Source organism: Castor canadensis, chromosome 15 (genome assembly GCF_047511655.1).
Source record: "Castor canadensis chromosome 15, mCasCan1.hap1v2, whole genome shotgun sequence".
In the NCBI taxonomy this organism is placed as follows: Eukaryota; Metazoa; Chordata; class Mammalia; order Rodentia; family Castoridae; genus Castor; species Castor canadensis.
In genome coordinates, this window is record NC_133400.1 from 94449708 (window position 1) to 94466404 (window position 16697).

General features: G+C 41.2%; 1 protein-coding gene and 1 pseudogene across 3 annotated transcripts; both read left to right on the plus strand.

The window, feature by feature from the left end:
* Window positions 1–752: 752 nt before the first annotated feature.
* On the plus strand, window positions 753–7645 carry Idi1 (isopentenyl-diphosphate delta isomerase 1). Of its 3 annotated transcripts, XM_020167936.2 has the most exons (6): window positions 790–832; window positions 2720–2787; window positions 3285–3457; window positions 4370–4462; window positions 4910–5040; window positions 5895–7645. In XM_020167936.2, the coding sequence occupies exons 3-6, from the start codon at window positions 3316–3318 to the stop codon at window positions 6210–6212; spliced, it is 684 nt and encodes a 227-aa protein (XP_020023525.1). In that variant the 5' UTR covers window positions 790–832; window positions 2720–2787; window positions 3285–3315; the 3' UTR covers window positions 6213–7645. The 3 variants fall into 3 exon arrangements, with proteins under 3 accessions (XP_020023523.2, XP_020023524.1, XP_020023525.1); XM_020167934.2 differs by lacking the exons at window positions 790–832; window positions 2720–2787 and adding an exon at window positions 753–774; XM_020167935.2 differs by lacking the exon at window positions 2720–2787 and having other exon boundaries at window positions 764–832.
* A 337-nt stretch (window positions 7646–7982) lies between these two features.
* On the plus strand, window positions 7983–9717 carry LOC109689186 (2-iminobutanoate/2-iminopropanoate deaminase pseudogene; annotated as a pseudogene).
* Window positions 9718–16697: the final 6980 nt, after the last annotated feature.

Genomic DNA, 16697 nt, shown 5'->3' on the forward strand with positions numbered 1-16697 from the left:
TTCGCCGGACCCCCATTATCCAGAGCTCAGCCTCCTGCGTGGCAGGGAATACAGGCGTTAGCTACCGGCGCTCGGCCTTAACAGCTTAATTTTTGCTTAATTTCTGCTTAATTTCCATTAAATCCAGCTAGCAGAAGACCTCCTCGGCCCTCTATCCTTAAGCACAGGACTCCAAAATCCCACTAGGCGGTTTCTCAAGGCCTCTGCAAGTTATAGGGTACAGCGCACCATTGAGTCCCCTCAGGAAAACTAAGACTTCCTCAGAGCACGAGCGTCAAGGTGTCTGACGTCATCACGCACTCCGCGCACAGCGCCTTGGTCCCACCCTCATTATGCTTGCAGCCGATTGGCTTCCCTGTGCAGGACCGAGAGCACGGTTGGCTAGCGGGTCGAGCGACCCTGGGCCGCGCCCCCTTCTGGCGCCTCCCCAGTTGCTTGCTTTCTCCTCAGCGGGGTAGAAAGGCGACCGGAACACCTCCCTTCAGAGGCTACGAGGACCCGGGGTCTCAGCGCAGGGTCCCTGCTGCAATTTGCAGAGTCCCACGCATCTTAGCGAACCGAGGCCCAGGAAGGTGGTGCCACCGCGCGACAGCCTGGCGCGGTCGTGACGTCAGGCGCACGACCGCGACGATTGGCCAGGAGCATGTGGCGCGGCCGGGCGATAGCGCCAACGGTTGGACACCGAGCCGGGGGGCGGGGCCAAGGGGCGTTACGCACGGCCGGCAGCACTTAAATAGGGCGCGCGCCGGGACCGGCCGGTGTCTCCGGCCTGAGGTACGGGGACGCGGGTTGTGGTTGGGGCCGCTGGCGAAATGAAGGGACGCGGGACGAAGTAAGACAGCGGGGTGGGTGGACAGGGTCGAGGTGACACTCCGAGGCAGGGGGACGGAAGTCTCCGGGGCTAGCGGCTCGGCGGCGGGGCTGAGCGACGCCCCTCGTTTCTTTGCACCTGGGGCCGGGCGTGACGTCCGGGGCGCCAAGCCGTGGCCGCGCCGTGGCCGCGGTCGCCGAAGGTGGGGGGCGCGCGGACCCGGGGGTGGTGGCCGGGCCCGAGTGGTCGCAGAATCGCGTCCTCGCGGTCCGCGGGAGAGTGTCAGAAACCCGGGGCGCCGGAACCCGAAGGCTGGCTCCCTCCCGGCGTGGGGGTGACTTGTCCTCCGGCGGCCACGCCAGCCATCGAGGCGCGCGGGTTCTGTGGTTGATGGGCGCCACGTGCGCGTGTCTGCGGGGACTAAGATTCGGTTCTTGACGGCTTCAGGCATCTTAGGCTTAAGAGGGTCTAAGTGTGTCACCAAGTCGAGTCAGGTCTGGAATGTAAAAGGACACTTCTCTTTGGCGACAAGCTGAGGTCGTCGTTGTCGGGACGTAGGCGGAAAGTGAGCCGGTGGCTCACGCCTGCAGTCCCAGCTGCCTGCGAGGCTGAGGCCGGAAGATGGGGGTTGCAGGACAGCCTGGCACACGGCTCGCAGAGCAAAGTGGACGGGAGCTGTGGCTCCTGCGGTAGAGCAGCTGCTGTCCAAGTTTAAAGCCCTGGGTTCAAACCCCAGTCCCGCCAAAAAAAAAAAAGCCAAAGCTTGGTTCTGCGTGCAGCAAATACGTGCGCGGTGTCTGTGAAGTTCTTGGAGGAGGATGGTCAGCCAAGATCAGAGGCTGCTGCTTTGGGAGTGCGGCAGGAGAGGCACGGGGAGCAGCTCACAGATAGAACCAAATCCGTCTGTTGGGTTGAACACAGTATCTTCAAGTGCTGTCCTCAAAGAAAGAAGTTATCAATTCAAAAAGTAATGACATCGCCTCAGTGGTGTACGTTATATATACGTCTATAATATATATGTGTCCCATGGACGTTGTAAATGGCATCTTTTGAAAAGTGAGGCTAACTTTGAAGTAGACTTATTTTCTACAGTAACTGCCTCTTGATCTCTTGATTTAATCATTAATCTCATTTCAGCTTTTTGGTATTAAATATTATTTTGTGTCTCACTATCACAAGTGACTCTTGACACACTCCTCCAATTCTGTTTCGAATTGTGTTAAGTAGCCATTTCTGGACTTTGGTATTTAAAGCCTTTGTATACATTCTGTACTATGCTCAAACTTTGTTACAAGTTTTTTGTAATCATTTGCAAGAAAATCGCACACGAAGTAGAGCACAGAGAATGTTCAAAATATTTTGTGTGTGCAAAAACTGATTCAAAAACCATGGAGGAATACAGGTGCCCAGAAGAATACAAAGATTAGAGTGGTTATATGCTGCTGGATACAGATGTGTAAAAAATGGTATATACAATATAGAACGTGGTTTAATAAGGGGTTTAAGTCACACGGGAGGAATTAATTGGAGTTCAGAAAATTAAGCCTTCATGCATTAAGTTATGTATGGATCATCTGTGGCCAGTGGCCAGATCTGGCCTAAGAATTCCTCTAAATATGGGTTTTTTTGGACAAAAATCAAAGGAAGAAAATATTTTCGTGACATAAAAGCTAAATGAAATTCAGATTTCGGTGTCCATAAGAAAGACTCAGTGGAACACAGCTGCACTTAGTTCCACATTGCCCAGTGTAGGCCTTGCCTGCTTCTGGCATGGCCTTTGTTACAAAGGCAGAGTTGATACTCAAAGTTGCCAAGCACCTAAATATAATGAATTAAGTTTTCTCTTGTTTATCTGGAATTAGCCTGTGGGATAATTGACAAAACACACAAACCTTTTTTTCTACCTAGGAGCCCAGGTTGAAAAAAACTGGATTCAGTGTTACTGGGACATTGGGAAAAGGATTATTGAATGTTTGGTACGTGAATTGAACCTTGAAAAGTGGATTTCAATAATCATTGGTGTGTGCCATTCTTAAGCTTAATTATGTAATGGCAAGAGATAGCTGTGGGAACACAGTGGACAATCCAGAAGCTGTGTGGAAAAATAGGATTAAAAAGTTGGGTCAGGGCCAGATCATGGGGAAGGAAAGTGCACAAAGGAAGAAGTGTTGACTGTCAGATGGTGCAGAGGGTCTCAGATCAGAAATTTGAGTAGAACGTTGAGTTTGGCAGCTAATAGTGACTGCTAAAAAGGCCAGCTATGATTGCCTATAGGAGAAATAATGGCCAAGGTAGGCTGAGCTCTGGGCAGCATTCTTGGGGGAACCTAAGGATATGAAAGGTGCAAGGCTGCTGATGGCTGAATCAGTTACTGGACTCAGGTCTAGAGTTGTCTCTCCACTGTATTTATAATGAAAATTATAATACTCAGAAAATAAGATCTAATGCGCTTCCTTTCTGTTGTTGATGTTAGCGTTCTGGCACAGATCAGACATTTCATAACAATGCCTGGAGTAAATACCAGCCATCTCGATTCGCAGCAGGTTCAGCTCCTGGCAGAGATGTGTATTCTTATTGATGAAAATGACAATAAAATTGGGGCTGACACCAAGAAGAATTGTCACCTGAATGAAAACATCAATAAAGGTACTGTTTTAAAATGTTATTTGTTATATAAAGTTTTTTGTCTAGGCATTTCAAGGTAGCTGAGAAAAGTACTATAGTAAAAGAAATGCAGTTTTTTTCTTGGCATTACTAGGGATTTAACTCCTAGTCTCACACGTGCTAAGCAGGTGCTTTACTACTTGAGCCATGCCCCCAGCCCTTTTTGCTTTAGTTATTTCTCAGGTAGAGTCTTGCATATTTTCCCCAGGCCAACCTGGACTGTGATCCTGCTTACATCTAACACATAGTTGAGATGACAGGTCCTCACCACCACACCCAGCTTTTTTTGCTGAGATGGATGGAGTCTTGCTAACTCTTTGCCTGGGCTGCTTCGAACTACCACCTTCCAGATCCCTCCCTCCTGGCAGGCATGCACATCATCCTTGGCCCACTCGCAAATAATCATATATTTTATCTTTCGTTCCAGTTAAGTGGTGTAATAGTAGTCTATCTTGCTACCTTCCCTGTTTAATAGCTATTTCTCTCTACTCATGTCCTACTAATTTGTAAAGAAGGAACAGACTATTCCTAATGTAGTTATCAATCCTATAAATCTTTTAATGAGTAGAGAGAGGGGCAGGTATCATAAATGGAAACATGCACCTTCACAACATCCCCAGGAGGGGAAGGCTGGCAGCCTGGGTTAATGTTCCAGAAAGAGCATTTGGCATGAGAAAGCTGCTAAAATCACCATCTTCCACTTGGTAGCTGACTGCCTTGCTAAATGCAAGAACTCCTGTCCACCATAGCCATGCAGAGACTGTCCAGATAGAACACTGCAAAAAACAAAAATGTCAACAAGTTACTACTCATATTCTGAACTACCAGGGGAGAATTGGGCAATAGCTGATATATATAATATGGCTACAACTATCTTTTTTTTATTGCTTTCAGGATTATTGCATCGAGCTTTTAGTGTGTTCTTATTTAACACTGAAAATAAGCTCCTGCTACAGCAGAGATCAGATGCTAAAATTACCTTTCCAGGTTAGTATATTTAATGTACAAGGTAGATTTTGTTGGAAACTATGTTCAATTTCACTCTTTTATCACTCTGAACTTGTTGGAAACAAGGTCAAAGTGGAAAATCCTGTGAGTGACATAGTTTCATATTCTAAGTAAAATGAGCTTATATTAACTGAGTGCAACCTAATAAAACAGCAGTAAAGGACAGCAACTATTAAGGAAAAGGTTGTGTATATATGTGCATATGTTTTAAATATCTGAATTAGCTACACATTCTGATATTTTGGTTAAGGAGGCATTCATAAAGAATTTGCCTACAAATGTCTTGCAAAATAATTACTATAGCCTGTTATAAATAATTTATAGCTCCTAAAATCATTTTACTTTTTTATTACTTATAAAACTTTCTTGATCTTTCACACCTACTTTGAAGGAAAGTTAATCTGTATCTATATTAATATTTTCTAGGTTGTTTTACTAATAGTTGCTGTAGTCATCCATTAAATAATCCAGGCGAGATTGAAGAAAATGATGCCATTGGTGTAAGACGAGCAGCACAGAGACGTTTAAAAGCTGAATTAGGAATTCCCTTAGAAGAGGTAACAGTTTTATTAGCCAACCACACAAACCGAAATTGAAACATACACTAAAAAGTTTTTTAGTAGAAATTTTTATTTGAAGGGTTATAGGTATGCCTTTCCCATGCTAGGCAGTTGTTCTACCACTGAGCTATGCTTTTTTCCTCTATTATTTTGGTTTTTTGAGACGGGGTCTCACCTGTAGTCCAGGCTCACCTTGAAATCTCCATCCTCCTGCTACAGCCTCCACCTCTCAAGTGCTGGGATTATAGATGTGCACCATCACACCCATATTCTAGTCCCAGTAAAAATTTTAAATTCAAGTTTAAGGGCTGTGCTTTGTAACCTCCTGAGTTATGAATTAGCTCCAGAACCTTGAATACAGAGCGTTATTTAAGTTTTTGTTGTTTTTTTATTTTTTTTAAGACCGTGTCTCAGTATGTAGCCCAGGCTGACCTAGAATTTACAACCCTTTCTCAGCCTCTCAAGTGCTGGGATAACAGGCATGCACCTCCATGCCTGTTAAAGTTTGATTCCCTAATACCACTTGTCATAGTTTTGTTTAATACTGAGATTCACTGATTTGTTAGCCAGTGTATAAAATTGTTATAATTAATCTAATCAAAGATAAATATTTTCTAATATTTTGAAAAAAAAATCCTTACATTTGGTCCCTTCCCATGAAAAAAAAAAATTGAGATACTCAAAGCAATGTAGTAATTTTTCCATACATGTTGAATGGGAAAATAATACTTTAAAATTTCTAATTCTAAAACCGTACTGCTCTCATTCAAGACATTGTTGAAATATGGTGAGTTAATTTTAGGGGTTTGTTGTTGATAGTGGTTTTATTATTTTTTCCTTTTGTGTCCTAGGTTAATCCAGAAGAAATGAATTATCTAACCCGAATTTACTACAAGGCACAATCTGATGGAATCTGGGGTGAACATGAAATTGATTACATTTTGTTTCTGAAGAAGAATGTAACTTTGAATCCAGATCCCAACGAGATTAAAACCTACTGCTATGTGTCAAAGGAGGAACTGAAGGAACTTATGAAAAAAGCAGCCACTGGTGAAATTAAGATAACTCCATGGTTTAAAATTATTGTAGAGACTTTTCTCTTTACATGGTGGGATAACTTAAATCATTTGAATCAGTTTATAGACCATGAGAAAATACATAGAATGTGAATGTATAAGTGAATGATTGTTGAAAATCTCCTCACCTGGTATGCTTTGGGTTTTTTGTTGTTTTAAATTTAGTTTCCTTTGAGGAGAACTCTCATGCCACATAGATAGCTTACAACCAGAATTTGTGTGGAGAAAACAACTGACTTACAGTTTTGTATTACACACCCAGTATGCTATTTGTAAAAGACATTTACGAGAAAGTGTAAAATGAGAGAGCAAATAAAACTTAATTTATCTTTCCAAGACATAGATAGGACAAATTTGAAGACATAAGAAAAGCTCTTCATTTTTTGTTTGACAGACATTTTCAGAACATTTTGCTATTTTCCAGGTACTTTATATATCATTAAATTTTTATCATAGTCCAGAAAAATGAGCAGAGGAAACTATTTGCTTAGCTACTTCAGAACAGTCCTTTTTAAGAGATTAAACTGGTAGAGCAGGGCTGGGGATGTAGCTCAGTGGTAGTGTGGTTATGTACAAAAGGCCATGGCTTAGTTCTCCAGCACTTCCCCCTACACACCAAAATCTAGCAGAGCAGGTTCAAGGGAAATTAAATGGTATGTAGTCATCTGTCATGATCCACCAGTCCTCAGCATTGGTTTTAGGACCCCAGTCATACCAAAATCTATGGTGCTCAGTCTCCCATGACGTGACATAGCATTTGCACATCCTTCCGTATACTTTAGATCATTCAGATTACTTGTAATTTACAAAGCAAATGCCATGTAATTGACCGCTGTATTGTATTGTTTAGGAAATGATGGCAAAGAAAATCTGTACATACTACAGATGGAATTTTTTTTCTAATATTTTCAATTCAAAATTGGTCATGTCCTTGGATGAAGGGCCAAGTGTATATCATAGTTTTGTCATTCTACGTTGATTTTGTGGCTTAACCATTCTGAAAGAACCGTTTGTTACTTAAGGTCAACCTGTTACTTTTGGTAATGATCCTGGTTAAATCTGTTAATTAGTGTTTGCCAATTAGCAAAGTCTGTTTTCAGAAGTAAAGTGGAAGAGAGTAGAGTCCTACTTTAGAGGAGTTAAGAAAACCCTTGGCACTGTCAACAATTGGTCTGGATAATTCTTTGTTGTGGGAGTTGGTCCTGTGCACTGAAGAATGACTAGGAGCATCTCTGAGCTCTGCATGCTAATGCCTTGTAGCATCCCTCCTGCCATGACGACCAGAACGACACAAAGTAGGGGCAGAGTCTTCCCTAGTAAAGAACCACTGTTATGGCCAGGTCTTACTTTGGGCTGGGTTGTGAGGAGTAATAGCGAGGAAAGCTAATGTTGTTGCTGAATGTATATTTATAATTGTACCTTGATCAGTGCACTTTTTAATGCTTGTCGTAGATTACCAAATTGGAAATCTTAAGAGTTTTATTCTTACATGCTGTGTAACAAAAAATAAAAACTTAACAAAACTACGTGTTTTATAGCTTCAATTTCCTCTTAACTGAGTAGTTAATGTATCATTTCAGGTAAGACTATATAGCAAGTATTTATTGAAAGGTAAAAACGAAAAAACACATTTTAATATTGCTGTCCGATTAAAATTTTGATACAATAAAAGATTAATCTGCCTATAGTATCGTAAACGTGGTAAATACCATATTGTTTCAAATGCATTTAAAAGATCTACTTCTCTATCTGTACTTTCTAGGAAAATTTCACATAAGTAGTTACTCAGTAGCTGCATATGGCTAGTGGTTACTGAATTGGCTTGTAGGCAGCCTTAGGCTGCTAGTTGGTACTTTGTGAGTAATGGCGGGTATTAGATGTCACTGTTGAATTGATAGAATGTCTCTGCAGAATATATAAGTGTAGGGGTTTTTTGATCTGGTAAACTCTTTAAGACCCTTTTTTAAAATTTTTGTTTAGGATATATTTGTACAGGGGGGACTTGTGACAGTTTGAAATAGGCTTACATGGTGTATTGGTTAGCTCTCCCCAATCATCTCTCCCCCTCCACCCTGTCCCACCCCACTTAAAGCAATTGCAAGGGGTTTCCTTGTTCTATTTTGTGTAAGCATATGAAGTCCATCAATCATATTCCCTGGTGTATTGGTTAGCTCTCCCCGATCATCTCTCCCCCTCCACCCTGTCCCACCCCACTTAAAGCAATTGCAAGGGGTTTCCTTGTTCTATTTTGTGTAAGCATATGAAGTCCATCAATCATATTCCCTCATCTTAATCTCCTTCACTCAGAACCCTTTAAAATGTGTATATATATATATATATATATGTGTGTGTGTGTGTATATATATATATATATATATATATGTACATTTTTTTTTAATGAAGAGTAATGTCCATTTCCTGAAATACAGCTGCTACCTCTGGCCCTAAGGGCAAGAACTTTGATATGTTGGTTTTAAACTTGAAAGCTAACTGAGATTCTTTAAGTCTTTCTTCCTTTCCTTTCTTTTTATTTTGTCCCCATACCTACATGATCCTGAGCACAAGGAAGGAAGGAGGGAGATGATGGCTGTCATCTTTGACCCTTGCAGATGGTGAGAGGCATAGTTTAGTTCTGAACTCGGGCACATCAGCAGGCAGCTGGGATGTGCTTATGTGTTTTTTGGTGGTAGTTGTCCTTCCATCTGTACTCTTGGGGGTCCTTGTGGGTGTTCATTCCCTCAGTTAGACAGGGGGAACAGGTCCTTGTGGAATAAGGTGGCCTGAGTTCCTTGATCCAAGTGAGTTTTGTGTTTTATTTTTGAATTTCAAGTATAACCTCTTAGCCATGTTACAGAATGAACTTAGGCATGTATTTGTGTTTAATATCCCATCAACTTTCTGGTTTACAATTTTCACATGCTTCACAATCTTTCTTCTACATGCTTTAGACTCCCATATGTAAAGTTTTGGCAGAATTCTCTTTTATTGAGATGAATGAGTAAACAAACTGGTACATCAAGACAATCAGACATCATTCAGTGCTATCAGGTACGAGCATCTTCTTGCAGAGGGGCTGTAAAAGAAACAAGGACCAGCCACATCCCTGATTAGAGAGGTCAGCACCACAAAAGACCCCAGTGGGCGTGGTCCTCACAGTCAAGCTGTATTAGATGACAGGACAGCTAGACACGGGCCTTTCCAGTGGATAGCTTGTGCCAGGAAGGGTAGCAGAAGAAGTAAACAAGCTCTAGCAAACACAGTGAAGTTCTAGAAGCTGCAGGCGGTGACTTCATTAACATGGTAAAAACTTTTGCTGTTGGTACTGTCAATGCGATCCACCAAGTGTTTCACAAGTAATTCCCCTGCTAGAGCAGCTTACCAGGTTGCTGCTTTGCCCAGAGGAAGCCATGTCAAGACTGAAGCCGTAGCTGTCCAAGGACCCTCACTACGGTGTTTCCGCAGTGTTGTTTACTCGAATTTTCACCAAGTCTTTGATGTCTTAATTTTTACATTTGCTGTTGAAAAGTGTAAGTGAAGCGTGACTAAAAGAACTGATTATCGCCTGGCATGTTGGCTTATACCTATAACCCTAGCTACTCAGGAGGCAGAGATGGGGAGGACTGCAGTTCAAGGCCAGCCCAGGCAAAAAGGAAGGACCCCGCCCCCCAATCTCAGCAAACAAACTAGGCATGGTGACTCATGCCTGCAGTCCTAGCTATGCGTAGATAGGAGAATTGCAGTCAGAGGCTGGCCATGGAAAGAAGCAGGTGACCCTGCTGAAAAATAACTAAAGCAAAAAGGGGCAAAGGTATGGCTCAAGTGGGAGAGCACAAACACAAGGCCCTGAATTCAACTGTCAATACTACCAAAAAAATTAACTGGCTGTTATGGAAACGCCATATCCTAGGGAGATTGGACATAATTGAAGATTAGATAACGATGCTATAATTCCACTGTATACACTCCTGGCTGAATGTGGAAGGAGAGACATCATTACATACTTAACTAAAAGTAAAGGAAAAGAGGAGTTGTTGCAGGAAAGATGAGGTGTTCCTGAGGTAACAAGGAGCACATCTAATCAATTCAATTTACTAATTTCATGATGTGAAATATTTAGATCATGTGCTAGAAATGGGATGAGTACAATTAAAATATTCAAACTGATGGCAATGGTAGAGGTGAAGAAGACCAAAGTTTTATATAGGTACTTTTGAAAATTATTTTATTTTATTGTGCTAGGGTGCATTGTGGCATTTACAAAAGTTCTTACAATATATCAAATATATCACAGTTGAATTCACCCCCTCCATCATTCCTTATCTCTCCCTCCCCCCATTCCTAGAATAGTTTCAACAGTCTCATTTTTCCATTTACGTACATGAGTACATAATATTTCTGCCATATTGACCCTTCCACACTTATCCCACCTCCTCCCCCTCCTACTGGTATCAACCCCCAGGTAAGAACTGCTCTGTCCTCCTGTTATCAGGTTATGTTAAAAAAAATAAAAGACATTTTTGCTTGTTTAAGATAGCTATACAGGGGAGGTTTCCTTGTGATTTCCATGCATATGTATTATAACTCGAATTGGCTCGTCTCCTCTTATATAGGCAACATTAATAAGCATACAGATTTCAAAACAAGAGAAGGAAATGCACTATCAAGTCACAAAATGACAGAGGAACCTAAGATGCATACGGCTAAGAAAGAAGCCAAGGAAAGAGCTACAGAGTGAAAGACACCATCTAGTAAAAGGAAAGCAGGAACAAGAGCAGAGAGGTGGTGCCAGGGGTTGGGGAGCTGGAGAGATGAATGGGGAGAAGGACAGGATTTTTTTAGGGCAGTGAAACGACACCGTATGGAGCCATTATGGTGGATGCCCATCATGAAATTGTGCACCCCCACAGCACCCAACACCAAGAATGAACTCTCAACTGTGGGCTCTGAATGATAATGTAGGTTCATGTACATGGTGGGTGTTGACAATAGCCAGTCGTTCATGTCGGGGACTAGGAGGTATATGCGAACTCTGGGCCTTCCACTCAATTTTGATGTGAATCTGAACTGATCTACAGAATAAAATTATTTTAAGAACATCCAATCGTGCATTAACCATATGTGCAGAGAAAAAAGAAACTCCATCATCATTGGGTAAATGCAAATTAAGAATTTTAAGGACAGATGTTACCAAGCAGTGACAGGTTATAAAGTAACTGTTGTTCTCACACTGGTGGGAGTGCAAATGTGTGTTCTGTCAAAAATTCAGAACTACCTCCTAAAGTCAGGTGAATTGTACCTGCTGAGGAACACATCTGGGTGGTTCTTTTGGCTTGATCCATTTGTTAACAGCATTTTTTATTAATTTGTTTATGTGTTAATTTTGGTGGCACTGGAATTTGAACTCGGGGCCTCACGATTGCTAGGCAGGTACTCTACCACTTGAGCCACTCCACCAGCCCTGTTAACAGCATTTATAACTTTGGCCCTTATATGCAGACCTTGACCCTGTTAGGCTAGGAAGTCATTGATATACTCAATGTTACTTTGAGAAGCTAGTTGTTTCCTAGGTTTTCATACAACCCTATAAAAAGTGGTGCAGTGTAAGTTGGTTTTTCCTCTATCACGGAGCTCTTCTGTACATGTCCAGCCTGCCAGCCCAGAGAAGCCCTGCAGAACAGCTGGAATGAGCAAATCAGCCTTGCTGTTTATGCTGTCAAGCAACAAAAAGAACAAACTTGCTAAACACAACACACAACACGCATAAATCTCACAACCCCAGTCTTGAGTGAAAGAACCCCAGACACGTGTGATTCCAATGAAATGAAGATCAAAAACAGGCAAACACAATTGAAGATGTCAGGATCAGTGACCAAGAAGGAATAGGGAGTCTTTAGAGATTTGGGAAATATTCTCTATCTTAACAAGGTGTCAATTACATAGGTGAATGCATATGTTAGAGTTGAGTGACGTTAAGATTCATGCACTTTATGTAAATGATAGCTCAATAGAAGTAATTATATAGGATTAGTGTCAAGCAGGGACATCGGTGGCTGATCACCAGGAGAAGTCAGTGCACTTCTGCCCCCAGAATCTTAGAGCCTGGGTCACCAAGAAAAACAGTGAAAACAAGCTCTCAGGGGGCCACACTTCCCCCAGATAGGGAAGAGACAGCAAGGGTAGCTTCAACAGGTGACTCAGTCTCCCATGGTCAGAGGGTCCTTACTGGCAGAGCACTGACTTGCACTTGCCATATGTGCAGAGCCAAGGAATACAGATTGTCTCTGAAATAGGGAAAGGTGTCCACTCAACGTAACAAGTCCAGTAGTGGTGGGAGGACACCGCCTCTGGCTTTGAGGCGATAAACTTTTGCATCTCAGCATTTTCACATTCTTTTCCTGCTATCTGGAATGTGCATCCCTTGGTCTGCACCTGGCTGAATTTGACTTAGCTTAAGTGTCATTGTAAATAATCCGGCCTGGACTCAAAAATCTAGATTATAGCATAAAGTGCAGTTCAGCAACTACTGGTTGAATGAAATGTATGCATGTATGAATGAAAATTTAAGCATATATTTACGGGTCTCTTGACCCCTCACCTCTTGTATACAGATGTTGTCCTCAGCAATCATAGTTCTTATGTCAAAGGCTGTTCATGCTTCACTTCAGGTAACGACAAGCCACACAATGACACACAACCCCACCCGCCAAGAATGGACTTCAAAGACTGAACAGCTCTAAAAAGCATGGAGTCAAAATCCCAGAGCTACCTTTTCCCATGAGGAATTGCCCAATTCAAGAAAAAGAGTGGAGATCCTGAGAAGCGAGTACAGCTTTTGACAGATGGGTTGGAATGCTGGAACAAAGACTATGTGTGGGGGCCTGCTGAGAGTTCTGGCTTGTGTTGAACTCCCCATGCTTTACATTCTAGGGTAAACTTAAGAATAGACTGATCCTCATAGGAATTTAGAGACAGCCTGGAATTTCTTTTTTTTTAAAATTAATTTATTCACATGTGCATACATTGTTTGGGTCATTTCTCCCCCGTAACACCCCGCCACCCTGTCCCCTCCCCTCCCCCATACTCCCCCTAGCTTCCAGGCAGAACCTGTTCTGCCCTTTTCTCCAATTTCGTTGAAGAGAAGACATAAGCAATAATAAGAAAGACAAAGCATTTTTGCTAGTTGAGATAAGGATAGCTATACAGAGAGATTGCTAGCATTGCTTCCATACACAAGTGTGTTAGAACCCAAGTTGATTCATCTCTACCTGACCTTTTCATTGGTTCCTGATCCCCTTCCCATATTGACCTCTGTCGCTTTAAGGTTTCTGTATTAGTTCCTCTGCAATGGGAACATCAGACACTTTCATGTTTTGGGTTTCATTCCTCCTGTGTGTGCTCTCCCCTTAGCATGTGACCCAAGTCCAACCACATTGCTGTATTTGCCCTAGATCTAAAGTCCACATATGAGGGAGAACATACATTTTTGGTCTTCTGAGCCTGGCTAACCTCGCTCAGAATGATTTTCTCCAGTTCCATCCGTTTACTTGAGACTAATAAGATTTCATTCTTCTTCATGGTTGAGTAAAATTCCATTGTGTATAAATACCACATTTTCTTAATCCATTCACCAGTAGTGGAGCATCTTGGCTGTTTCCATAACTTGGCTATTGTGAATAGTACTACAATAAACATGGGTGTGCAGGTGCCTTTGGAGTAACCTGTATTGCATTCCTTTGGGTATATCCCTAGGAGTGGGATTGCTGGATCATATGGCAGATTTATGTTTAGTTTTTTAAGAAGCCCTCTGTATTGTTTTCCAGAGTGGTTGTACTAGTTTGCATTCCCACCAGCAGTGTACAGGGATTCCTTTTTCCCCACATCCTCACCAACACCTGTTGTTGGTGGTGTTTTTGATGGTAGCTATTCTAACAGGGGGGAGGTGGAATTTTAGTGTGGTTTTGAGTTGTGTTTCTTTTCCAGAGATGGTGAGCATTTTTTCATGTGTTTTTTGGCCATTTGAATTTCTTCTTTTGAGAAAGTTCTGTTTAGTTCAGTTGCACATTTCTTTATTGGTTAATTGATTTTGGGAGAGTTTAGTTTCTTAAGTTCCCTGTATATTCTGTTTATCAGTCCTTTGTCTGATGTATATCTGGCAAATATTTTCTCTGACTCTGTGGGTGATCTCTTCAGTTTAGAGACCATTTCTTTTGTTGTGCAGAAGCTTTTTAATTTTATGAAGTCCCGTTTGTCCATCCTTTCTCTTAGTTGCTGAACTGCTGGGGTTCTATTGAGGAAGTCCTTGCCTATACCTGTTGCTTCCAAAGTGTTTCCTGCTTTTTCCTGTACCAACTTCAGAGTTTCAAATCTGATATTAAGATCCTTGATCCATTTTGAGTTGATACAAGTACAGGGTGATAAACATGGATCTACTTTCAGTTTTTGCAGACAGATAATCGCTTTTCCCAGCAACATTTTTTGAAGAGGCTGTCCTTATCTCCATTGTATATTTTTAGCAACTTTGTCAAAAATAAGGTGGGCATAGTTGTGTGGATTCATATCCAGGTCCTCTATTCTGTTCCACTGGTCTTCATGTCTGTTTTTGTCCCAGTACCATGTTTTTTTTTTTATTGCTATTGCTTTGTAATATAGTTTGAAATCAGGTATTGTGATATCCCCAGCATTGCTCTTTTTGCTGAGTATTACCTTGGCTAGTCGTGGCCTAATGTGTTTCCAAATGAACTTTAGGGTAGATTTTTCAATCTCTATGATGAATGTCATTGGAATTTTGATGAGAATTGCATTAAGCATGTAGACTGCTTTTGGTAGTGTAGCCATTTTTGCTATGTTGATTCTACCAATCCGTGAGCACAGGAGACCTTTCCACCTTCTGCAGTCTTCCTCAATCTCTTTCTTCAGGGGTTTGTAGTTCTCCTTATAGAGGTCATTCACATCCTTTGTTAAGTTTACTCCTAGGTATTTGATTATTTTTGAGGTTATTGTAAATGGAATTGTTTATTCGTTCTCAGTTTGTTCATTGTTGGTGTATAGAAAAGCTAATGATTTCCGTAAGTTGATTTTGTATCCTGCCACCTTGCTGTAGCTGTTTATGGTGTCTAGGAGTTTTTGGGCAGAGTTTTTTGGGTCTTTAAGATATAGGATCATGTCATCTGCAAATAGGGATATTTTGACAGCTTCTTTACCAATTTGTATTTCTTTTATTTCTTCTTCTTGCCTAATTGCTCTGGCTAGGAATTCCAGTACTATGTTGAATAGGAGTGGGGATAGTGGGCACCCTTGTCTCGTTCCTGATTTTAGGGTAAATGGTTTCAGTTTTTCACCATGAAGTATGATGTTGGCTGTAGGTTTGTCATATATAGCTTTTACAATGTTGAGGTACATTACATCTATTCTTAGTTTTCTTAGAATTTTTATCATAAAATGGTGTTGGATCTTGTTGAAGGCTTTTTCTGCATCTATTGAGATGATCAAGTGGTTTTTGTCTTTGCTTCTGTTAATGTGGTTTATTACGTTTATTGATTTTCGTATGTTGAACCATCCCTGCATCCCTAAGATGAAGCCTACTTGGTCGTGGTGAATAATCTTTTTGATGTGTTGTTGAATTCGGTTTGCCATTATTTTATTGAGGATTTTTGCATTGATGTTCATTAAGGAGATTGGCCTACAGTTCTCCTTTTTGGAGGTGTCTTTGTCCGGTTTTGGGATGAGTGTATTACTGTCTTCATAAAATGAGTTAGGCAGTGTTCCTTCCCTTTCCATTTCATGGAACAGTTTAAGGAGGGTTGGTATCAGTTCTTCTTTAAATGTCTGATAGAATTCAGCAGAGAATCCATCAGGTCCTGGACTTTTCTTTTTTGGGAGACTCTTGATTGCTGCTTCAATTTCATTTTGTGTTATAGATCTATTCAGGTGATTAATATCTTCTTGGTTCAGTTTTGGATGGTCATAAGTATCTAAAATATGTCCATTTCTTCAAGATTTTCAAATCTATTAGAATGTAGGTTCTCAATGTAGTCTCTGATGATTTCCTGGATTTCTGTGGTATTTGTTGTTATCTCCCCTTTTGCATTTCTGATTTTACTGATTTGGGTTTTTTTCTCTCCTCATTTTAGTCAGGTTTGCCAGGGTCTGTCAATCTTGTTTATTTTTTCAAAGAACCAGCTTTTTGTATTTTTTTGTTTGTTTCTATTTCATTGATTTCAGCCCTTATTTTTATTATTTCTTTCCTTCTGCTTGTTTTGGGATTTGCTTGTTCTTGTTTTTCTAGGAGTTTGAGCTGTAGTATTAGGTCATTGATTTGAGATCTTTCTGTCCTTTTAATATATGCACTCATGGCTATAAACTTTCCTCTTAGGACTGCCTTTGCTGTGTCCCATAGGTTCTGGTAGGTCATGTTTTCATTTTCATTAACTTCCAGGAATCTTTTAATTTCCTCTTTTATTTCATCAGTGACCCATTTGTTATTGAGCAATATGTTGTTCAGCTTCCAATTGTTTGCATGTTTTTTACTGCTGTTTTTGTTGTTGAGTTCTAGTTTTAATGCATTGTGAACAGACAGAA